We start from the raw sequence: 23,373 nt of genomic DNA on the forward strand, positions 1-23,373 counted from the left end.
CCCGGGGCGGGACGCGGGGATCACAGCCCGCTGGCCCGGGGCGGGACGCGGGGCCTCACAGCCCGCTGGCCCGGGGCGGGACGCGGGGCCTCACAGCCCGCTGGCCCGGGGCGGGACGCGGGGCCTCACAGCCCGCTGGCCCAGCTCTCTTGGGTGGGAAAGGTGGGTCCGGGCGCTACCAGGGTGGCGGCAATGGTACGTGGGATGCCGGGAGAAAGAAAGGCCGGCTCAGGGTGAGAGGTGCCCTGCAGGTGCCGTGGCCGCTGGGTTTGAGCCAGGAGGGCCACGGGTTCCCACCGGTGGTGTACGTGATCAGAGAGGTGGCAGCGAATGGCAGACAGAAAGGTTTTTCTTTCCGAGCTGCGTGCGCTGCTCCCGGACAGAAGCTCATGACAAGCCCTCACAGACTCACACTTCTTTCTGTGCTGCCCTCACAGCTGGGGGGACACGGAGACACGGGCCGTGGGCGCCCCTTCACACCCCCGCAGTAGCTAAGCGTTTCCGAGGCAAAGCCTGTGGGGAACGTACCAGAGGAACGTGGGGCACAGACCTGGGAGGTTCATCTTGCAGCAAAGCCAGGGACTGTCCTCATCTTTGTGGTCACTGCATCTCGCTGTGTCACGGCAGCGAGTGAAAGCCGGCCACGGGGACGCATGGTCTTTTACGTCCTCAGAAATGTTTCTTTGATTGCTGTTCATCCTTTCTCGTAAATTACCCCAGTGCTTGCTAGAGCCGTGAGCCGAGACTGACAGGTGGGCGAGGGTCGGGAGCGAGTCCCTGTGCCCGCGTTGTCTCAAACACGCTGGAAGCCCCGTGCCAGGTGCGGCCCCAGGGGGACACGTGGACCAGCCAGTGGCCTGCTTCCCGGGGGTGGATTGCCGGCCGCCCTGTGAAAACCGAGCTGCACGAGTTTTCCCATACGTGTCCTTTTTAGATTCGTGGCAGGTCTGTTAACAGCATGTGATGCAATCCCTAGACCTTGAACCACGTAGCTTTTCTGCTCTGAGGTTCTGATACTGTTACACGTGTGTTCAAGTTCCCTTCTGCAGGACAGTGGGGCTGCTGGGCTCCGCTGCACTGGGGGCTGCTCCGAGGCCACCGACGTGCAGCCCGCCATCCACAGAGCCGAGCTGGCCAGAGCCCCACACGACGGGAGCACTGTCCTCACGGGAGCCATCGCCACAGACCCAGGGCCAGCCCAGCCTTTCAGCCGCGGGGAATCCTTCCTCGGGGCCCACGATCGGCCAGAGCCGGGTTCCCGCCACGGGTGATGCTGCGGCACCAGGAGTGACTCCCTGGGACCAGGGCTCCCCAGGGAGTCCGCCCGCCCAGGGCCCGACTCCTTCCCCCTCTGGTAAGTGCCACGGTCCCTTCACATTCAGGGCCGAGCCTGGGCTCCACTGTCTCCTCCCCTGTGGTGGTGACGCGGTGACGCCCACGGGACCGGGTGTGGACTCCAGAAACACACTGGGGCAGCCCGTGTGCTCTGTCGGGAGGGTGGGTGTTAATTCCAGGGGGATCTGTGGCGTTAAATGACCTGTTACAGTTTTCTCCTCTCACGTAGATTTCGAAGACTTTTACGGTGATATCCAAGAGGCGGGGCCGTCCAGAGGGAGACAGCCCGCTGCCTGTGAGTCTGTGCCTGTCCCCCTTTCTGGGGCTCCTCGGGTCCCGTGTCCCCCCGGCTCTAACCTCTGAAATCGAGACCCGCTCCTCCGCCCCACGGCATGGCGACCGTGGGGAGCTCCGGGAGACGAAGGGAAAAGCCCAGGTTCCCCTGCATGGCACCAGCTGCCCAAATCCTTATTTCTAGTTCACCTACTTCTCTTTGGGCTCCCTGTGCTTCCGAAACCCCCAGGAAGCCCCAGACCCCTCCCACACCTCGGACCCCAGGGTGTTGTCTGCCGAAAACACCTCCCCTCCCGGCCTTCCCCACTTGTCGTCTAGGCGCGCCTCCTCCCGCCTGGCCGCCTCCGTCCCCTTCCTCCGCACCTTCCCACCTTCTTACCTTGTACCACCCCCCCCCTCGCCGCGCCCGAAGCAGGTGCACAGGGGCTCACGGCTGTCCCGCCTGCGTGTCCTGCTCTAGCTCGTCAGGGAGGCTCCCCTGGCGGGTGCAAACCTGTGTGCCACACCATCCCAGGGCCCGGCACGCAGGGAGCGTGTTCTCGGAGAGAACGTGGTCAGCGGGCGATTGTCTCTGGGCAGGGCAGCCAGGCGGTCCGTGGACGACGTGTCTGTGGCCAGGACGGGACAGCCGGGTAGTCAGTGGACGACGTGTCTGTGGGCGGGACCATCAGACGGTCTGTGGACGACGTGTCTGTGGGCAGGACAGCCAGGCGGTCCCGGAGGATTTAAATGTCCTTGAATCTGTTCTGTTGTCTTTGACTTTCTCCTCTACGCCGTCTGTGGTTTCTGTCAGCTTCTCTGCGCCCCCTCCCATTTTCTAAGCAGTTGTTTAACAGGCTCCCTGACTGCTAGCAGTAGGTGCCTAATAAATAACACTGGATGAAGAAACAGTGAATTCATAAAATTGCCCTTCCTGGCAGTGAGTCCGTTCTGAGCCCACCCCCAGGGTCGTGTGTCGCTGTATCTTCTCTCAGCGCTTCCGTCGCAGTCGCCAGGCAGTGCTCCCGCCCCCCCACCCCCCAACCCCCCCGCCACCGGCCCCACCGCTGTGTCCCAACTGCTGCGGGCCTGGACCAGGCGGGGGCCCTTCTGTCTCTGCCTCCATCCCTGCCGCCTGCCCTCATTCACCGAGTGCCGCAGCGGGAGACCCGTTAGGGCCACAGCGCAGGCCCTCCTCCCCCACCAGGCCTCAGTGTCTTCCCGCCACTCGCTGCCCCCCCCACCTCATTTCCCTGCTTTCCCCTTCTCACCCCTCCAGCCGCACCTCCAACCTTGCGGAAGTGTTTACTGGGTTATGCGTGTGCCCCGGCCCCTGGGCCTCCCGGACCGCTGTCCAGGGCTCTAAGACAGCCCTTCCCTCGGGCCCCACACGGTCTCCTCGCCGCCGGCGTGCGCGGCACTCAGCTGGCCGGCCGGCAGCGTCCTGTGCTCTGACCCACCCGGGGAGCTCCGGGAGGCGGCCCGTCGCTCTGGCTAGCGGCCCGGCCCCAGTCCACTCGGCGTCACACACAGAGTGTCGCTGAGCACGTGCGGCAGGCGGGAGGGACCGGATGTGCCGCGCAGCACGAACCCCCGTCATCCACGGGGACGCGCCGCGGGGCGTCGTCTCGGCCTCTCCTTTAGCGCGTGGCGTGTCTTCCCAGGGACCGACAGCAGCCTCCCGGGATCGGGCCCGAGTCCCAGCGCTGACGGGGACAACCTGCTGGGCCCCTTGCCCCCCGCGGCCGCCGCCGGGCCCCCTCTCACGGCTGACTGGCCCAAGTCCCCCGTGGGCCGCACGCTCTTCCACGGCTACACCGCCTCCGGTACGGACAGCGTCTATGCACACGGAACTTGCGGCCGGTCCACAAGGGTTTCTTCTGCCACGTTTCCTTTCCGTGGAGAAGTAGCTGGCGTCATGGCGCCTTTTCTCCTTGCGTGCGTCCGTCTGGGGACGCCAGGTGGGCGCCCAGCATACGGGCGGCCTTGGCCTCTGTACCCCCAGGAGCCCCGTCTGCAGACGGGGGAGGAGCCTGCCGGGCCGAGTCCACGACCCCCACGCGGAGGACGATCACCCCACGAGGTGGGCACGGTGGCCCTGCTCGTGCCGCACTGGCTCCTCTCGGTGCTGGCTCGCGCCTCTCGCGGGGGCGCCTGGGGCCTTGTGCCCCCACTGTCTCTCATGGCTGCCTCCGCTCCCGCCCCCCCACCATGGTTCCCTGATGAGAAGGCCTGCATTTTGGGTCCCTCCGCCCTCAGGGTCAGCCTCTGCCTGCCAGGGAAGGGACCCGGTCACCAGGGGGCAGCAGTCACCCCAGGTTCCGAAACGCTTCGCAGGGCCCCACAAGATGTAAAACTGCCTTTGAAATGTCTCCTTTTGTAAATATTTATCTATTTTGAGAGAGAGAGAGAGAGAGAGAGAGAGGGAGCCGGAGCAGGGGAGGGGCAGGCAGAGATGGGGAGAGAGACTCTCCAGCAGCTCTGTGCTGTCAGGGCAGGGCCTCACGTGGGGCTCCATCACACAAACTGAGAGCTAATGACCGGAGAGCCGGCTGCGCCCCCCAGGCGCCCCTGCTTGGACCTGCCTTAATCACCCCCCCGGGACAGACTAAGAGTGGAACCAGCCCGGCTGGAGACTGGACCTACTGCTACCCGTACAGAGTGAGCTCCCGCCAGCGTTGGCTCTTCCTCGGAGCCCAGTGTGACCCGGGCCCACCCCCAGGACCCCGACTCGGGTGCTGCTGTCGGGCAGGGGAGCCCAGACGGTGGATCTCAGCTCCGTAAAGAGGGTGGGCGTCAAGCATCTGGAGGCACCGCAGGGAGGAGCCTGCCTCACCTCTGCCTGTGGAGGTGCAGGGGGTCTGCCCGCGCCCCTGCCTTCAGAGCCCACCCGTGACGGCCTCCACGTGGCCTCTTCTCCGCAGGTATCACGGGACAGACCGTGACGATAAAGCCATTCTCACTGAGCCCCGGGAAGACCTACGTCCTGCAGGCCTCTGTGGGTACGTTACGCGGGCGGCCGGCCTGGGGGATGTGAGGGGTTGCATCACGGTTGTGTTTTTTCTGGAAACTGCAGCCCCTTCTGAGTCTGCCAAGCTCGTGTCCCGAGTGGCCTGACCCTCCCTCCGTCCCCACGGTCCCTCACTGCTCATTGTCACCTCCTTGTGTGTTTCTGATCCTTAAGGGATCAGGTGGGTGTTTCAGTCACAGTAACGGCTGAGGCGTTTGCTTAAACCCACAAAACTAGAGTGCATTTATTTTATTTTGTCCAAGACGAGTGCATAAAGCCGGTCTTTCCCTGAAAACTGGTTGGTACCTTCTCCACACGTTAACACCCGGCGAGGTGGTGTGTCTGTTGCTCCGTGGATGCTGTTCGTCGATCGCACGCCGTGTTTACCCTGCATCCTGCACCATGTCCCTTCTGGCCTTTGCATGACTCGATCTGACATCTGCCTTTGGGGTCCTATTTGGACATTCTGCCCAATTTCTAGAGGTTTTTGTTTTCATTTAAGTTTATTCATTTTGAGAGCGAGTGAGCGAGTGGGGGAGGAGCAGAGAGAGAGGGAGAGAGAGGGAGAGAGAGGGAGAGAGAGGATCTCAAGCAGACGCCACGCCGTCAGCACAGAGCCCAGTGTAGGACCCAAACTCAGGAACTGTGACATCACCACCAGAGCCGAGGTCGGGAGTCAGACGCTCATCTGACTGAGCCTCCCGGGCGCCCCCTAGAGGTCCTTAGTTCCATTTTTAGAAGCCCAAAGGGTCTGACAGTTTACACTACAGATGGGTTTGGGTGGGTGCTCACACTTTGGGGCTCAGGGACACCCCCGGTGCGTTTCCAGTGTAGGACTCGGCGCTGGCCCCCTTTCTCCCAGGCATGAGCACGTGTCTGACCTCCCCGTGAGGCCCCCTGGTAGTTACATATGAATGCGGTTAACAGAAGCCACTTAAAATGGTGTCAGTGCTAAATTCAAGTAGCCACACTCACCTGTGTTTGTGGCTGAGGCTTCGAGAGGACCTGGGGGTGAGGCTGCAGTGAGCTGGAGTCCCGAGTCCCTTAGTGTCTGTGCCCAGGACTGATTTCCATCTGCCTTGTGTGCCTCCCGCCCTCCGGGCCTGGGGTGTGGCTGCCCGCACAGTGAGGGCCTGTGGACGTGCTAGATGGCAGGTGTTGCACAGCGGGGTCCCCGCCTCCCACGCACATCCCCCACTCCGGCTCTGCCCCAGTCCGAATCTCTAGCACGTTCCCGGGTGACGCAATGCCGCTGTCTGGGGATCACACGGGGTCGCACCGCGACCGTGCACGACTGTGTAGCCACGCGGCCATCGTTCCCAGTTGCACTCTCCTCTGCAGCTTCCAAGCACGGCCTCCTGGGACGAGCTCAGCTCTACGTGACACTCAGGCCAGCTCCACGGGACGTGGTCTGTCAGGTGCAGCCACATCGCGGTCTCGAGGCGCACACCGTCTTCAGCATCTTCTGCATGTCGGGGAGACCGGTACGCGCAGCCTCCCCCAGTGCGTCCGAAGGCTGGGGCAGAGCCAGCTCTCCCGGGAAAGCTCATGGGACATCAACCCTGGGGTCCAGGGGCGGGAGCCGTGGCCGTGCCCTCGGGGACGGTGACCCTGGGGTCCAGGGGCGGGAGCCGTGGCCGTGCCCTCGGGGACGGTGACCCTGGGGTCCAGGGGCAGGAGCCGTGGCCGTGCCCTCCACCCATTCCTTCCCTGATCCTGCTCCCTCCCTCAGAACCCACAGACTGTGTCCCTGGAGGGTTGGATCCTGGCTTCCCTCGTGGCCCAGGCAAAGGCCCTGGGTTTTTTTAAATTAAGGTTCTATTTTAATTCCAGTATAGTTAACGTAAAGAGTTAGTTTCAGGTGTACAATATAGTGATTCAACATTTTTTTAAAGTTTATTTATTTTAAGAGAGAGTGAGAAAAAGCTGAGGAGGCGCAGAGAGAGAGGGAGAGAGGACCCCAAGCAGGCTCTGCACTGTCAGCACAGAGCCCGATGTGGGGCTCGAGCCCGTGAACTGGGAGATCATGAACTGAGCCGAAACTAAGAATCAGACGCTTAACTGACAAACCACCCGGGCACCCCTCATTCAACATTTCTCCACAACACCCGGTGCTCATCACAAGCGCATTCTGAACCCCCATCACCGGTTCCCCCATCCACCCCCTCTGGTGGCCATCGTGTGTTCTCTGTAGTTAAGAGTCTGTTTCTTGCTCTGCCCCTCTCTCTTCGTTTGTCCAAATGCCCTGTTCTCACACCAAGAACAAGCTGCGAGCCCCCCATCTCCCGTCTGCTGTGTCCCTTCACCCCGAGGAGGCCCAGACCACCTGCACCTCTGAGATTTTGGGGAGGCTCCAGGCCAGACGAGCACACGGCCCTGAGTGACAGGCTCAGCCATGTGTGGGGTCCTCTTGGCTCCGGGAGGGGGACCCGCAGGTGGGAGGTCACCCCAAGCGTGTGCTTCGGGGGACGCCAACTTAGGACCTGCCCCCGGCCTGTGTGTACACCGCGCCCTTGCGTGGAGTGAGGGAGGCAGGGGCATGTACTTCTGGGGACGTGATTCAGTTTGTTCATCTAGACACCTTTTTTGCTCTCTCCGGAACGGATCCTAGGACTTTCGTTACGAGTTCAGTTACCGGATAGGAAATGGGTCCAGACACACTTTGTACCGTGGGACGGACAGCCAGCTCTACTTTGCACTGCCCGCAGGCGAGCCCTTGGACGGCTATAAAGGTCAGTCAGGCCGTGGGTGTACGTCGCTGGCTGCGCTTGCTTACGACTCTAAACCTTCCTCCCCCCACCCCGCGTTTTCCAAAAACAACAAAATGTTAAAACTATGCATCTAGAAAGTTCTTATTTATTCATCTCGAAAAGTTTAATGCTTTTTTAGATGAAGTGGATCACCTACTTTTTAGTGCAGAGACCACATTAGCACGACTGTATATAAATGAGCTTCTTCTGTCTTAAATTGTAGCCGAAATCTTGTGTCAGTTGCTAAGTGCCAGGGAACGTCTTGTGTGGATTAAACGTTTGAGACCAAGCTGCCCTTGTTTCCTGATGAAGTGTGTGGTGTGCAGTGAATCCTGCACTGGTTGTAGGCAGAACCAAATCGGGGGGCTCTGGCCGCGAAATACACACAGGGGTAAGGGATGCAGAGTTGAGTATGTGTCGTTCTCAGAACGAGAAGAGCTCACAGGGCTGGCGGCTTCCTCGGCCCCCGTGCTGGCCGGCCGCCCCATTCCCAGCCAGCCCGAGCGGCCCGTCTCCGCTGTGGGTATCAGACACCCCACCACTGAGGAAAGCGGCCCCATCTGCAGGACCCATACCAGTAACCTCAATCTCTGGGACTAACAGAGTATGGGTTTTTAGCCTTCCGGATGATTCTGACGTGCAGGCAAGTTTGAAGTCCCTGATGTAGATGTACCTTTGATCTAGCCACATGAGATTATGCAGCCTGATGTCTGCAATTAGTTTGTCCACTCGGTCTACGTGAACCTCCCCGCTCCCTGAACCCCAGCCAGAAAGCGTCCTCGTTCGGGAAAGCCTGCTGCCCCGCAGGTGGACGCGCGTGCACCTTCTCCTGGCTGTAGGTCAGTGACACCGAGCAAAGGCGTTATGTGCCAGACACCAATCCACTAGGACGGGCACGTCTCCTGCGTGCCGTGACGGGCACAGCTCTGGCTGGAGGTGGTGTCCAGGGACTGCCTTGTCACTTCCTCCGGAACAAAATTGCACACACCTTCTGTTTCCTGGAAAGTTCCCTCCAAACGGGCGCTCACCCCCCGGGCTCCCTCGCTTCCTGGTGTTGGGCACGAAGCCCTGCACTTTGATTCGGACGGGGCAGTGCCTCTCACCAGACGCCTGCCCACAGGCCACGTGGGACCCTGTGCCGTCCGCAGGGGTGTGCAGACCACAGGGCTGTGTACGTGCCCACCTAGGACGTCGGGGCAGGGCCTCAGCAACGTGCTGAATGGATTTATTTTTTTTAATGTTTATTTACTTTTGAAAGAGAGAGAATGCGAGCAGGGCAGGGGCAGAGAGACAGGGAGACACAGAATCCGAAGCAGGTTCCAGGTTCCAAGCTGTCAGCACAGAGCCCGATGCAGGGCTCAAACCCACGAACCCTGAGATGATCTGAGCTGAAGTTGGACACAACCAACTGAGCCACCCAGGCACCCCCGTGTTGGATGAATTTGTAAACCCACGTTTCAGCCCGCAGTCACTGTCAATGTGTGATGTCACTCAGGTCATTCCCGAAGACCGCACTGAAGTTAACAGTCAGCACAGGGACGATCAGTTCCTACGAGTGTCTGACTCGGAGATTCCCATGAGCGGGGATGCAGACAGCATAAACACAGTGGGACAGATCCGTAATCCCAGCCCGTCCGTCTCCGGACTGAAGGTCCCACAGCCGCAGGGGTCGGGGTGGGGTCGCCTGAACCTGCTCTCCCGGCTGCTTCCCTAGCACGCCCGCTGCAGCCAAGGGCCCCTGTCACCCGCAGTGGGGTCCCCGCATCTCCTTAAACTGGCTCTCTCGCAGGTGAAATGGGGCCACCCTGTATCTGGGGGCTCAGAGTCCTGGGGGGGAGCCCAGGGTTCGCTTGGAGGGATGATGGGTGGCCAGGGTCCAGGGACCATTACCCTCAAAATAAAGTCCCAAATCCTGGGCCCCGTGTTTTGGGTTGAAATGTTTTCATGAAGGCCCCTGGCAGGCCTGTGTTCTGCTCTTTTGCGTGGCTCCTGTGGCCGGGCCCGTGGCCTTCATGGTGAGCATCCTCCGCCCCCCAAACCCTGGGCCTGCACCACAGGACAGAGTTCCTGACGCCCCGGAGAAGCCGTTTCCGGCCACGCTCCTGTGACTTCACACAGACTTCCTTCTTTGCCTTTCTCCAGACTCTGCACATCACTTAGGAGCTGCTTAAAATGTTACCCCGATACCTGACCCCCCGTTGCGGGCTGTGACTTCCGTCCTCTGGGCTCCCCGGGGCCCCAGTTCCCCCTGGTCCAGCCCTCCCGGGGGGGCCGGTCCCGTTCACCGGTGGCCTCGGGCTGCAGGTCAGACGAGGGAGTGTGGGGGCGTGGGGCAAGCGGACCTCCGTGTCCCCTGCAGCCACGCTCCGTGCTCACACCTCACTCCGTTGTGGTTTATGGTGACGTCACCGCCCTGGTGACGGCCGGCACGTAGGCCTGCGTGGCGGAGAGTCCGGGTCCTGAGGGGTGGTGTCCGCAGCGACCCTCCTCTGCCACGTTCCCTTCCAGTGGTGCTGTCCACCGAGATCACAGACGGCGCGGGCTCCCGGGTGCAGCCGTGCGCCGTGGCCGTGACCGTGCTGCCCCGTCTCCACCGGGGCCTCTGCCCGGATGAGGACATGTGAGTGAGCGGCACACAGGCCCCAGCGCGCCTGCCTTTCCTCGGGGGGCGGTGTAAACGGTGGCTCCCGGGGCCCGTCTTCTCAGGATGAACCAAGGGAATCGTCGTGCTGAGAAACCGTCTGCGAGCCACTCGCTCTCCATTCACAGAGCACAGTCCTGGGCCCTGGGAGCTCCGTCGGGTTAGCGTCTCACTCTCGATCTCGGCTCAGGCCCTGATCTCCCAGTTGGCGGGATCGAGCCCAGTGTCGGGCTCTGTGCTGGCAGCATGGAGCCTGCTTGGGATTCTCTCTCTCCCTCTCTCTTTTTCTCTCTCTCTCTCTTTTTCTCTCTCTCTGCTCCTCCCTTCTTAAAACAAATAAACATTTTAAAAAAAAACATAAAAGTGTTTCATTTTCATGAGGTTCAGCCTCCTAATTCTACTAATTTCTCTTTTATTGCTGGTGCCCTTGGTATGTGTAGAACTTAATCTCGTGTTTCTCTTGTAGGAAGTTCCTAGTTTTCTCTCTCAGGCTGAGCTCTGTGACCCACGTGGAGCTCACTTGTGTGTGTGGTGTGAGGTAGGGCTCCGGGTTTGCTTTTCCACACGCAGATGCCTGGTCCTTCCAGCACTGTGTGTTCAGAAGGCCCATCTTAGCCCATTAGATTGTCTGAGTCCCTTGGTCAACAATCACTTGACCCGAAGTGCTGTGGGGTCTCAGTGTCTGCTCCGTTCGTCTCTGTCTCCTTTCACGCCACAGCCACACTGTCCTACCTGCTGTGGCTTTGAGGTGAGTGTTGAAATCGGGACGCATCAATCCACTAACTTTGTTCTTTTTCCAAAATTTTTTGGTGATCCAGGATCTCCTGGGTATTATTTTGTCAATTTCTGCAAAAAGCCACCTGGGATTTTTTATAGGGATTACCTTGAGTCATTCTACAGATCGTCATATTGAGAATTGAGAATATTCATATGGAGAATACGAAGCCTTCTGATGTCTGAGCAAAGTTTTCCCTTTACTTAGATCTTCATTCCTTTCAGCAACATTGTCTAGTTTCCAGGGAACAGGTATTGAATGTGTTTGTTAATTTTATTATAAGCATTTCATTCTTTTTAAAGCTATTGTAAATCAAGTTGTTTTCTTTGTTTCTTAGTTTGGATTTTAATTGCTAGTGTAGAGATACACAGTTGTGTCCCATGGCCCGGCTAAACTCGTTTATTTGTTCTAGTAGTTTTTGAGTGCATTCTTTGGGTGTTTCTACATAGAAGAGCATGGTATCTGCAGATAGAATTTTACTTCTTCCTTTCCAATCTGGATAACTTATTTCTGGCTTCACTGCACTGCTTAGATTCCCAGTTCAGCGGTGAGTAGAAGTGGCCAGTGTGGAAATCCCGGTGTTGCTTCCGATCCTGGCGGGGGAGCATTCCAAAACATTTAGTGTGATCTCAGCCGTAGCTTCCCCGATGATGTGGTTCTTCAGGTTGAAAAATTCCCTCCTGTTCCTAGCTCTGGGCTATTTTTACCATGAAAGGGTGTTGGATTTTGTCTGTGCTTTGTTAGATCCATCGAGAGGATCACATGCACTTGGTCCCTCATCTGTTGCTATGGTTTATTACCTGGACTGATCTCCGTACTCACGTTTATCTTGCGCCCTGGGCACCGACCCCTTAACCATGGCGCATAGTCGGGGATAACGACATGTGCTATGGTCGGAGTGCTGGCCACGCTGTGGTTCTGGGTGCTGTCTTCCAGCTCTGCTGTCAGCTGCATGCAAACCTTCAGCCTGCGGCGGCCATGCAGGGTCTGTCCAGCCCCACACCACGCCCCTCGTTTCCCACAATGCGTCTCTGTCATTCTCTTTAGGCAGAGATCAAGGGTGTTCTGCAACTCTGATGTGCTGCCTCACTGTGTCTTCTCAGAGTTTCTTGCACAGGCCATCTCTGCTCTGAGCCGTTCTCTGTGTGCCCCGAGCTCCCCAAGAAGCTCTTACAAGGACCCGTGTGTTGGTAGGCAGGCTGGAGAGGTCCCCAGCGTGTCGGAGCAATCCTGGTAACGCCCCAATTTCCTTCAGCTATAATTCCAGCCTGAAGCAGCTGTCCACCCTTCAGCTGATGCGCAGTTACACCGAAGCCAGGAACCATATCGCCATGATCACCAGGGTCCTGAGTCGCTGGGCTGCGGACGACAGCAGTCCCCCGTGTGGCCAGAGGTCCCGAATACAGGATGCGCTGATTTCTTCCGCGTGTGGACTGCCTTCCGAGGATCAGGTACCGTCGGGGGCGGGGCATGCTCAGGCCCGGCTCACCAGCAAGCCGTCTTCCTTACAAAGCATGGTCAAGAAGGGGACCAGATGGACTGTCTGGCCCCGTCCCCAGCTTCCCTGAGCCCCGCCCTCCTCCTTCCCCCGCGGTTAGGCTCCGGGTGGGCTGGGGGAGGACACACTGCCCTCCTGGGAAACTCTGGTCAAGGGGACCCTGGGTCCCTCCACGGTCTCTGGGCTCAGACCTCCGGGATCCGCTCCAGCTGCAGGAAGGAGCCCACGGCAAACTGTGCGGCTCTAAATTGCATCAGTAACGCTCCCTTTCCCCTCCTCTCCCTTCCGCTTGCTCTTTCCTCGGGGGCAGGAAGACATGCTTGACTCCATTCTCCTGTTCAGGGACCTTCTGCGCTTCCCTCACAAGGTGAGTGCTGTCTCCTGCGAAGGGTGTGTTCCTGCTCTCGCGCCTCCCCGGGAGGGTCTCCGTCCGTTCACGAAGAGCGTACGGTGCAGGGGTGAGGCTTGAGTTGGACACGGGACTTCTTCCGGAATTCACCGGAGCCGCACGGTGCGTCCCAGATCACCGGGTAGGAGCATCTCCCCAGTTCAGAAGTTTGAACACCCGAAGTGGAGGTGGATTATGACAGTGTCTTCCGTGCCACACATCCTTCTGGTCTCTGTTATTAATCGGGGTGCTGGGTTCTCCCGCTCCGTGCCTCCTTTCTTCTCCGATCTCTGGCCCCACACCCCCCCCTTCCCCGGTGTTCTCACTGCCTGCTCGCTGGGAGGGGAGAGGAGACCCCCACCAAGGTTGTCTACACCAGCCCGCAGAGAGAGCTGCAGCCCAGCCGGTCTTCCGGGCCCCCCTTGCCCTGGCGGGGAAGCCCCATCGCCAGGAGGGCTTACCCCTACTCATGCTGAGTCCCGTCCAGGGCTGCCTCACCGCCCCCTCCCGCCTGCCCCGTAAAACAGTGTGACTGGCGCCCCCTGGAACTGTGCGGGCCCCCACATGGTTGCAGGTGGTGGCCCCTCTTTAAATTTATTTTTAATGTTTTATTTATTTCTAGGAGGAGGAGAGAGAGAGAGAGAGAGAGCGTGAGCAGGGGAGGGTCAGAGAGAGAGGGAGACACAGAATCTGAAACAGGCTCCAGGCTCTGAGCTGTCAGCAAAGAGCCCGACACGGGGCGCGAACCCACGAACTGCGAGATCATGACCTGAGCCGAAGTCGGACGCTTAACCGACTGAGCCGCCCAGGCACCCCCCCTCTGCAGGAGGCAGGCGCAGCCTTGCAGTGCTCCCCGCCCGCTGGGGCTCATGCACGGGATCCAGCTGCCGCCCCGCCCTGCACAGAGCCCGCTCCTGACCTGGCGCCTGCACACTCCCCCAGGGCCCCCTCTGGGGACAGCCTCTTTGTCTGTGACCACTGTGGGCGCCTCCCTTCTCCTCTGCCTGGTGGGTGTACACGGGCTCTCTGCACTGGCTCCCTCCTGGGGGACAGGGCTCTCATCACTGCCTTTTTCCATTAATTCAAGTGATGAAGCTGAACTGTTGTCTCTATCTAGTCCTGCCCAGGAGTTGCAGACTCCTCCATATAACCCCTGAGTGTGCTCCCCGCCTCCCCCACTGTGCTCTCCGCCTCCCCCACTGTGCTCCTCGCCACTCACTGTGCTCCCCGCCTCCCCCACTGTGCTCCCCGCCTCCCCCGCTGTGCTCCCCGCCTCCCCCACTGTGCTCTCCGCCTCCCCCACTGTGCTCCTCGCCACTCACTGTGCTCCCCGCCTCCCCCGCTGCGCTCCCCACCTCCCTCACTGTGCTCCGTGCCCCCAGAACATTCCCATGAACACAGGCCCCTTGCATTCCTGTGCACCCATAGCCCAGCCCAGACACGCATGTGGCAGGAACAAGGGACCAAGTGAGGGTGTGGACGCACGTCCCCATCTCCTCCCTCCAGCCCGAGTCACACGTGCACCTCCTTGCGTTGCTCCGGCCGTGACCACACGTGAGGAGGAAGGCCGGCGCCAGCAGGGACACACCCCCACGCCTGCCTGGACTGACCTCAGAAGACACTTCAGCCAGCCGTGCTCGCTGCCTTTAAGGCACTGGGGGCTTCCCGGCACCCTGAGGACAAAGTCAGTTCTCCCGCGCCTCGTGCCCGGGCTTCACCCGCTCCACATCCTCTGGGCTCCGTCCCGCACCTTCCGTGGCCACCCGCCATGCTCCTGTCACTGAGTATTCCTTGCATCCCTGAAACAGTATGTTCTGCCTCAGCCTGGAATGTTCCTGCCCCTTGTCCTGGGAAGATACTGTTTTCTCCCCCAGGCGAGGCTCACGTGGTGCCTTCTCAGCAGGCTCCCCAGGGCTTGCAGACAGGGCTCACTTGTTCCGGACAAATCCGTACGTGACAGCGCCTCTGCCTGGAAGTCACTGTCTGCACATCTGTCTCCCATCTCGAGACGGCTTAACCTGCTAGGATCTCACACAGGGTTGTGTCAAGACCCAGCCGCGGTCTGTCCCCATCACGCACGCATCCCACACAGGCATCAGCGGGTGGGCTTCTCGGGGTGACGCGGGGACACCGGCCCCTCTCAGCCCGTGTCCCGACACCTCCCAGGCTGGAGACAGGCACGGAGAAGGGGCGCCGCTCGTCGAGGACATTGCCCGTAAGTGCCACCCCGCACCCCCTCACGTCCCCCTGGGGAGGTCCCCTCCCAGGGCTGCTCCTGGGCTCCGGGCACCCAGGATTGGAATCACTCCCCCAGGGTCGGAGGGAGACACTGGTGGACACCAAAGACATCTGCGTGGCCCCCACCCGTCTACGCACCCCGGGTCTGCCACGGTCCCGGCCGCGGTGTGGGCAAACCTTAGCGGGACTGTCATTGGCAGAAACCATTTCCGGTAGCGTTGATTAAAAAGTGGCCAGGGGCGCCTGGGTGGCTTAGTCGGTTAAGCGTCCGACTTTCGCTTGGGTCATGATCTCGCGGTTCGTGGGTTCGAGCCCCGCGTCGGGCTCTGTGCTGACTGCCAGCTCAGAGCCTGGAGCCTGTTTCAGTCTGTGACTCCCTCTCTCTCTGACCCTCCCCTCCTCACGCTCTCTCTCTCTCTCTCCTAGAAATAAATAAAACATTTAAAAAAAATAAAATAAAATAAAATAAAAAGTGGCCAGTGCGGAGGCACCTGTGGGGCTCAGTTCGTTAAGCACCCAACTCTTGGTTTCATTTCAGGTCATGATCTTGTGGTTTGAGACAGCTCAGAGCCAGCTTGGGATTCTCTCTCTGCCCCTTCCTTGCTCATTCTCTCTCTCTCGCTCTCTCTCTCTCAAAATAAACAAAAATAAAATGGCCAGTAAGTGGGCATAATATATTCTTTAAAGCATTTGTTTTGCTTGAAATAAGAAATTATTTCAATTCTGTTAAATACTCTGTGTGTCGTACCTTAATAGTGTTTCCAGACTAGTTTCATTTCCTCGCTGGTGAAAGCTTGACACCAGGAAGTGTTTCCAAGCCACATTTTGGTGAAACAAGCATGGCTGTCAGAAAGTAGAATCCTAATTTCATCTTATTGATATCCATTTACTTGGTGATTGGTCGGGGCTCCAGGGCACAAGGAGGTGACCCAGTGCTGTCTTTGGGGCACCCGTGACCGACACTGAAAGCATGAACAGACACACCGCAGTAAATATGCCAGGTCCCATAGGGAGGAGGGGGCAGAGCGCAGGTCCCGTAGGGAGGAGGGACGGAGTGCAGGTCTGTAGGGAGGCAGGGCAGAGAGCTCGAGACACACAGGCGGTGAGGCAGAATGCTTTGCTAGTAAACATTTGAATTTGATTTTAAAACCTACGTGGGAAAGAATCAGGATTAATCCTGTTTGATGTGGTAATGGCGTTGTGAGCACGTCTTCAGGAAGAGTCCTCACATCAACAGTACGTACTGACGTATTCGTGGGTCGAAATAGTAGAAACAATGAGATTTGCTTTTAAATCTCTTCTTGGAAGCCAGAGGAGGGATATGAAATCTGTTGCCTATAGGTAACGGCCACAGCTGGGTTATTCTGTTTTTGTGTATGTCTGAAAATGGTCCCTATTAGGGGTTTAGGAAAAGAGAGAGAAAAGTAGGATTTTGCCAGCAGACGCAGGGAAAGGCACTGCCGGGAGAGAGCTCCATTCTTGGGGAGCCATTAGAGGGTTTGCGCAGCGGTCGCTGGGTTCAGACCAAGTAGCATCTTCGCATAACGGCTGTTCGAGACCCTTATTTCTCTGGTCGTTTCATGGGTCAGGAAACTGGAGACCAGAGAGGAAGCTGGCATCCAGGAAGTTGGCTGATCGTCCGCTAGAGGCGGAACCCGGGCTTGAACCCCACTGTCTGGAGCCCTGGTGCCGCATTCACCATTTCCAGAGGCGACGGAGGAGGCAGGTGTGGGGAGACGGGCTTACGCCTTCCCTCCTCCCGCAGGTAAGCTTCACAAGTGCTGCTCTCATCCTCGAGTCGGCCCGGGAGCTCCTGGCTCCGAGCCCACTCTCGGGGAGGCCCGCGGTGGCCGAGCGGACGATGCTTGAGCTCATCCTGGTGGTGTCCACCGTCTGGGACGTGTCCGACCAGGAGACGCCGAGGAATGCGGGCTTCCTTCAAGACAAGGGCATTGAGGTCATCTCGGGCCTCTTGTTGGTGAGTCAGACTTTGTGTTGGTTGGTGACAGCCGTCCCCTCCCCTAGCTGCTCCTAGACACCGAGAGCGTAACTGCCTCCTGAGGTTCCATGTGGCTTGTTCTCGGTGCTCGTGGGCATCGTTGGAGATTTTTGTTTTGAGTTTCGAGCGTTTGATGCAAACGCTGTAGTGTCCCCGATGACCCTGATCTGTTCCCGCCTGTGTGTTTTGGTGGAGTCCCCTGGGGGTGTCTGGGGCGGCGCCTGACTTGGACACGGTACTTCTCAGCACACTCTCTGCTTCTCAAGGAGCAGAGTGAAGTAACACAAGCGATTTCTAACGTGCGCTAATGTGAAAGGCAGCCCCCTGATCCCTCCCGTCCAGACCTGCTGGCTTAACTTGGGAAATGAGAAAGACACAGGTGCCCATCCAGTTCCCCCCTCCCCATAGCAACCACGATTAGCGACTATGCATCTAGAAACACGAGCTGCTCACCTCACACCCCCCCTGCTCGAAACCCCAAGACACGCACTTTGGTCCACACAGCAAGACCACGCAGGATCGAGGCTCCTTCTGGATGGGCTAAGAACCCGGTAGAAGGATAGCAGTTGTCCCAAAGTGAGTCAGATGTCACAGGCACAGGCGCCCACACCAAGGAAAACAGGGTGTGTATCATTGTCATTTGGCGCTCCCATCCCTGTATCGAAATGCTTCTCGGGCCAGCGTGTCCAAACTACCTTGAGTTGTGCCACGCTTTCCGTTACCTTCTGCCTCTCCCCTGCCTCCGGACTCGAGACCGCGTACTCATTCGCGCTGTGAACGGTTGACTCTGCTGTTCCAGGACCGTCTCTCTGTCACCAGGGAGCCCGAGCTCCATGTCCGCGCCGGGCAGATGGAGTTCCGCACACTGCTTCGTCGGGACCGTCAGGGCGCCGTGCGGAGCCTGGGCTCTGTGCGGGTGCATTTACCCGGAGACCTGGCGGGGGAGACGCGGAGCCCGTGCTACATCAGCCAGCTCATGTTCTTCAAGAAGAACCCGTATCCGGGGGGACAAGCTCCTGGCCAGGTACCACACGGCATGTGACCCACGCGACCCGTCCCTTCCAACGAGCGCCTCCATCGGGCCGTGATTGCGCTGTGGCTGACGAGCGGGGTCCGTGTGGCACGATGCGTTCAGGTCTGAGAGCCAGCCGCTCAGGACGTGCTCTTGGCTCTAGTTTTCTCAGAAGAAGCTTTTAGCGAAACTAGGTCTCCCTGGGATCCTGGGACCCGGGCCCACTCGGTATTTTAACCTGTTTCTGCAAATCGAATGAAGAATTTAACCCAGTGAGACTTGAGAAGGGGCTGCCCGGGGCCAGCTAGACTGTAGCTCTTTTCTCCCACGCTCACCTCACCAGCCCATCGAGGCTGAGGCAGCGAGGTGGCCGCTGGGTTCTCGGGGGGCGTCGGCAGAGGAGGGGCCGGCTCTTGGCGATTCTGGGAGCCCCGGCCTCACCTCCTGCATCCGGAACCCCCCGCAGGGCCCCGGCGTAACAGGGGCTGGGGGCAGAATCCACGTGCTCTGTGTGTCCCACACCCCCCACCCTCGGCTCGGGCACCCGGTAAAGGTCTGACGACTGAGTGCAGCAGTGGACGATGTACAGCTAGTCTTGGTGAAGAATGCTCATCTGAGAAAACACCAACCTGTTGTTATTTTCTTAGGGAAATAGACATGGCCAGTCAGCCCGTGAAAATCATTCAGATTAACAGGCAGTAAGGAAACAGAGCTCAGAGTGATTTTTCCCGCACGCCGCAGGCAGTTCTATAGGGAGACTCACGTGTGGGGAGGTGCGCGAGCAGACATCCAGGGTGCCTGCTCCCCGGGAGGCTTCACGCACGGGACCTGCTGCTACGCGGAGTCCACAGAGGAGGAGAGAGGAGTCGTTCCAGGCAGGACGTGTGGTTTGATGTTTGTACTCAAACCAGCGTATTCACGGCCACCTAAATGGAAACGTATCTGCGTGTTCCACAAGGAGACCCGCTCGCTGGTGATTTCAGTGAATCATAGACCCACGTGTCGCTGGTTAACACTATGTCAGTCGGGGGCTTTTACCGACTGGGAGATTTTATGCAAAGAGCGAAGCGCGTGCGCCGTGTGCCCACTACGTATCTGGGGCACAGAGAGGGTGGGATGCGGCGACACAGCGCAGCTGTCGGGGTGTCTTCTGCACACCTAGCTGTGCCTTCCCGACCATCTACGACCTGCCGCTGCTCTGTGCCAGCTGCTAGAGTGAAAAACAAAACTACCTAGAGACTTGGGCAGCTGTTACTGCAGTAAGAGTGATCAGGCGACCCTGCTGTCCCAGCCAGGGAGGGAGCCGCGCCTCTCCACGCGCCCCCAGCTGCCGGGCGCCCAGCACTGCGCCCCGCTCCTAGGCGCTCCTGTCTCCGCAGATGGGCCCGCTCGTCGCCCTGTCCCTGTGCGCTTGCTCCAGCAGGAGACCCGTCAGCAGGCGGCGGCTGAGGGAGCCCGTGGCCGTGGAGTTCGGGGAGGAAGACGGCCTGGTGAGGCACACTCGTTCAGCCGCGACTCCACAGAGGCCGCGCCGGCCTTACGCGCCTTGACTTTTCCACGTGCGAATTCTGCTGACCTCGCTTTCCGTGTGGCGACAGGGTGAGACGAGACACAGGACGACGTTTGCGTTGCTTCGGGAGAAAGTGAATTTTCATCAGTTCTCCGGGCGTCCCGAAAGCCCCCAGGAGTCTCTGCAGATAAGGATAGAATTCTCCAGGCCCGTCCCAAGAGCGTTCCGGGTCATGGTGCTCCTAAGGTGTGTTGTGGGGGAAGCCGGGCTTCCTTTCCAGCCAGCAAGGAAGTCCCTGCGAAAATCTAGGGAGTGAAATTCACATTATATACTTTTTTATAAATTTTCTTTGTTTTGAGGCGGAGGGGCAGAGAGAGAGAGAGGGAGAGATAATCCCAAGCAGGCTCCCCGCTGTCAGCACAGAGCCCGACGCGGGGCGCTAACTCACGAACCGCGAGGTCACGCCTGAGCCCAAGTCGGACGCTTAACCGACGGAGCCCCCAGGCGCCCCCGTAGGTTTCTTTTCTTGTTTTGGATTTTCCCTTCTTTCTTCTAAAGTCAGAGGCAAAAACGGTGCACTGGGCCTGCCTCGCCGCCTCGGCCCGCCCGTTCCGGCCGCCGGCATCAGCACCAGCTCGTGTGCCGCGCCCTGTGTCCCCGCACGCTGCGCTGGGTACGGTCCTTGTTTTGGACGAAGTGTCTGTTTTTAGCGCAGCGGCAGTGACGGGGGAGAGTGTGTAGTTCTCCCTGAGAGCCTGGTGCTGCCGGGGGACACGCACAGGGGCCCCGCGGGTCCCGCCCGCATCTTCGTTGTCCTTGCACAGCATCGCATGACGAAGGCCCGCGACAGGAAAAGAGCAAAACAAAACTAGACGTATCGCTTTGCTTTTCCCTCCTAGGTTCTCCGAGAAGCCTACTCCTTCTGATTTTCTCGTGAAAAAGGTGTACGCCTGGGATGAGCCCGTGGTGCACCTGTTTGTCCCAGCCAGTTCTCTGAGAGGTCAGAACGCGGGACCTCGCTCCTCTTTGGGGGGACTTCCCTGAACCCCGGGTCTCTGCTGGCTGTCCTCCTGGCACCTGTGTTTGCCTCTCCTGTGTGTTGCTCTGTCCCCCCGCATTGGGGGCCGTGATTCGACAGCCTCCCTGCAGCCCCGGGACCGCCCCACCCCCTCCGGGCCGTCAGCGGGCAGGGCAGGGTCCTTCTGGACCGATCCTGCCTGCTTAGGCTCCCGGGTCTGTTCCCCCAGAAGGCAAGAAGCAGGCTGGTCGCTTCGGGGAGCCCATACCCCAGAAGCGCACGGGCCCAGCTGATCCCGGGTCTGTGGTCCTCTCACGGGCATTGGCGTCCGTCTGGCTCACCTGTCTCCTGTTTTCACATTTCTGCGGGATGTGTTTTCCCCTGAGACCTGGACACTGTGAGCTCCATGTTTCTTTCCAGAACGGACTTTCCAACTTGAGATTCTCACTGGCAGTTTGAAAATCTTTGCCTTTGACTTTTTTCAAATAGGTTTCTTTTTTTTTTGTTTTGTTTTAGTTTGTTTTGAGAGGGAGAGAGCAGGAGGGGGAGGGGCAGAGAGAGAGAGAAAATCCCAAGCAGGCTCCAAGCTGTCAGCACAGAGCCGGACGCGGGGCTTGAACCAATGGATCATGAGATCATGACCTGAGCCGAAGGCAAGAGTCAGATGCTTCACTGACTGAGCCACCCAGGCGCCCATCCATAGTTTTTATTGCGAGAAATTTCAAGCTGATGGAAAATTAGGAAAAAGATAAACAGTGGCGATTTATATTTGTCATTTGAGCATTTTTTCATGTTTAAAGGTCATTACCTCCTTTTTTGTTGAACTATTCATATATCCCCATATCTCTTTCAAGTTTATTTTTTCTATATATTTCTAAATTTTTTACTTTGTTTACATTGGGGTTTTTTTTGCATCATAAAAGGTTTTTTTTTTAATAATAAAATTTATCAACTTGTTTTCAGTTACTTTTAGCTTTTGAGTCCTAGCTAGAAATTCATTCGTTATGCCCAGGTTCTGAAAGAAATCATTCACGTTATGTTTTCTTTTGGTGTCTCTACGGCTCTATTTGTTCATGTTTAGATCTCTGATTGATCCTTCTCACTGCAGGTGGCGTGAGATACAGGTCGAATTTCATGTTTTTTAAAAATAATTTTTAATGTTTATTTTTGAGAGAGACAGAGCATAAGCAGAGGAGGGGTGGAGAGAGAGAGAGGCACAGGATCTGAAGCAGCTTCAGGCTCTGAGCTGCCATCACAGAGCCTGACACGGGGCTTGATCTCATGAACAGTGAGACCATGACCTAGGCTGAAGTCAGACACTTAACCGACTGAGCCCCCCAGGCGCCCTTGATTTAATATCTGTCCAAGTAGTTGGTTGTCTCTATATCATTTATTAGGGGCAGATCTCCAGGGTGGCTCCCTCTTCGGCTCAGGCCATGATCTCACAATTCGAGAGTTCAAGCCCTGCGTCGGACTCCACACTCTCTCTCCCTCTGCACCTCGCTCACATGAGCTCTCTCTCTGTCTCTAAAAAAAAATAATAATAATTTTTTTAAAAAGACTTAGGGGCAAATTTTAAATAAATGGAGTGTTAAAATTTTTTTAAGACTTTATTTCTCAGCAATCTCAATACCCAATGTGGGACTTGAACTCACAACCCTGAGATCAAGAGTTGATACACTGTACTGACTGAGCCCGAGCCAGCCAGGTGCCCCAAATGTGTTTGCTTCTAAGCATAAAAGTCATCCAAGAGTGCCCTCTGCCACCGCACAGTTACTGCACTGTCCTTCCTGTACGACAGCAGACTCGGGACGCACTGGGATTTGGCAGGTGACCGACGGGGCCAAGGAGAGGCAGGGGCGGGGTGGCATGGAGCTGGAGAGGCTGCCACCCCCCCCCCCGGTCCCCTGCCCACTGCCTTCTTCCCCCCACACCCCACCCCTTGCACACATCCCCCAGCCACCTTTGGGGGACATGATGCCCTTTTGCAAACTTCAGGCTGTATTGCGTTTCTTTCTCTCCCGTCCTTAGACGCGAGCTCAGGGTACCTGTCCTTACTGGACGCTGACCACGACAGAAGCCCTCGGAACCAGCACCTGGCCGAGGCCGTCAACTACACTGTGCGCCTCCAGGGGCTCCGATGCCTCTTCTGGGAAACGGGAGCGTGGAGGTGTGCAGACGCCCCTCCGCGGCCAGGGGCTCCTCCAGACAAAGTGAGCTGCAGGTAGGGACGCGCTGCTGAGCCCAAGCCGACCCTCCCCCAGGACTGCATCTCCTGCTGCGCTGGCCCGGCACCTCCCCGGCCGAGGTCTCGCAGAAATGTGCACCCCTCTGGTCGGCGGGTCTGGCTGCCTCCATGTTCCGGGGTCTGGCTCCTCAGCTCTCTGTACCCTCCCCTCCCTGGGGTGATGGCACGTGGTTGGTGTCCCCCCCGTGGCCACTGAGGGAATATGCAGAAGGGGGGGTGGCACCCAGTGTCGACCGCTCTATGTGTTCTGCGGGCCGTCTGCACTCAGGCCATAGGGTGTCTGCACTCGCAGCTCCTCTGCGTGCCCTGGGTGGGGCGCCCCGCCACGTGGTCGTGAAGGTGAAGTTCGTGTGCAGGGAAGTCCCCACGTGGACCACGTCAGCCCCCTGACAACTTGGGTGTATCGGTCACGCCGCTCGATTACGAATTCCTTACCATCTGGGCAAACCAGGCAGTCGTGTTAGAGGCTCTGCCGGGACCTTTCCACTAGAGAGGAGGATATAGTGATTGTGCAGCAGAGGTAGATTCAGAAGTAGAAACGGTCCCTTCCTTCTTAGAATCAAGTCTCGGGCTCCCAGGTGGCTCAGTTAGTTGAGTGTCTGACTCTTGGGTTCAGCTCGGGTCATGAGCTCACAGGGGCCGTGGGATCGAGCCCCGCGTCCGGCTCTGTGCTGATGC

General features: G+C 58.4%; 1 protein-coding gene across 1 annotated transcript in view; it reads left to right on the forward strand.

Moving 5' to 3' along the window:
• PKD1L1 (polycystin 1 like 1, transient receptor potential channel interacting) overlaps nucleotides 1-23,373 on the forward strand; it is a 114,810-nt gene that overhangs the window by 58,217 nt on the left and 33,220 nt on the right. Inside the window, 15 exon segments of the mRNA XM_039235665.1 lie at nucleotides 1,037-1,354; nucleotides 1,565-1,630; nucleotides 3,273-3,434; nucleotides 4,533-4,610; nucleotides 5,960-6,102; nucleotides 7,230-7,350; nucleotides 9,877-9,988; nucleotides 12,040-12,235; nucleotides 12,593-12,649; nucleotides 16,674-16,886; nucleotides 17,707-17,931; nucleotides 19,299-19,409; nucleotides 19,518-19,675; nucleotides 20,329-20,429; nucleotides 22,479-22,671. Of these exon segments, the coding sequence (XP_039091596.1) occupies nucleotides 1,037-1,354; nucleotides 1,565-1,630; nucleotides 3,273-3,434; nucleotides 4,533-4,610; nucleotides 5,960-6,102; nucleotides 7,230-7,350; nucleotides 9,877-9,988; nucleotides 12,040-12,235; nucleotides 12,593-12,649; nucleotides 16,674-16,886; nucleotides 17,707-17,931; nucleotides 19,299-19,409; nucleotides 19,518-19,675; nucleotides 20,329-20,429; nucleotides 22,479-22,671 (2,254 nt within the window).

Source organism: Hyaena hyaena, unplaced genomic scaffold, assembly GCF_003009895.1.
Source record: "Hyaena hyaena isolate Hyena2069 unplaced genomic scaffold, ASM300989v1 scaffold_101, whole genome shotgun sequence".
NCBI lineage: Eukaryota > Metazoa > Chordata > Mammalia > Carnivora > Hyaenidae > Hyaena > Hyaena hyaena.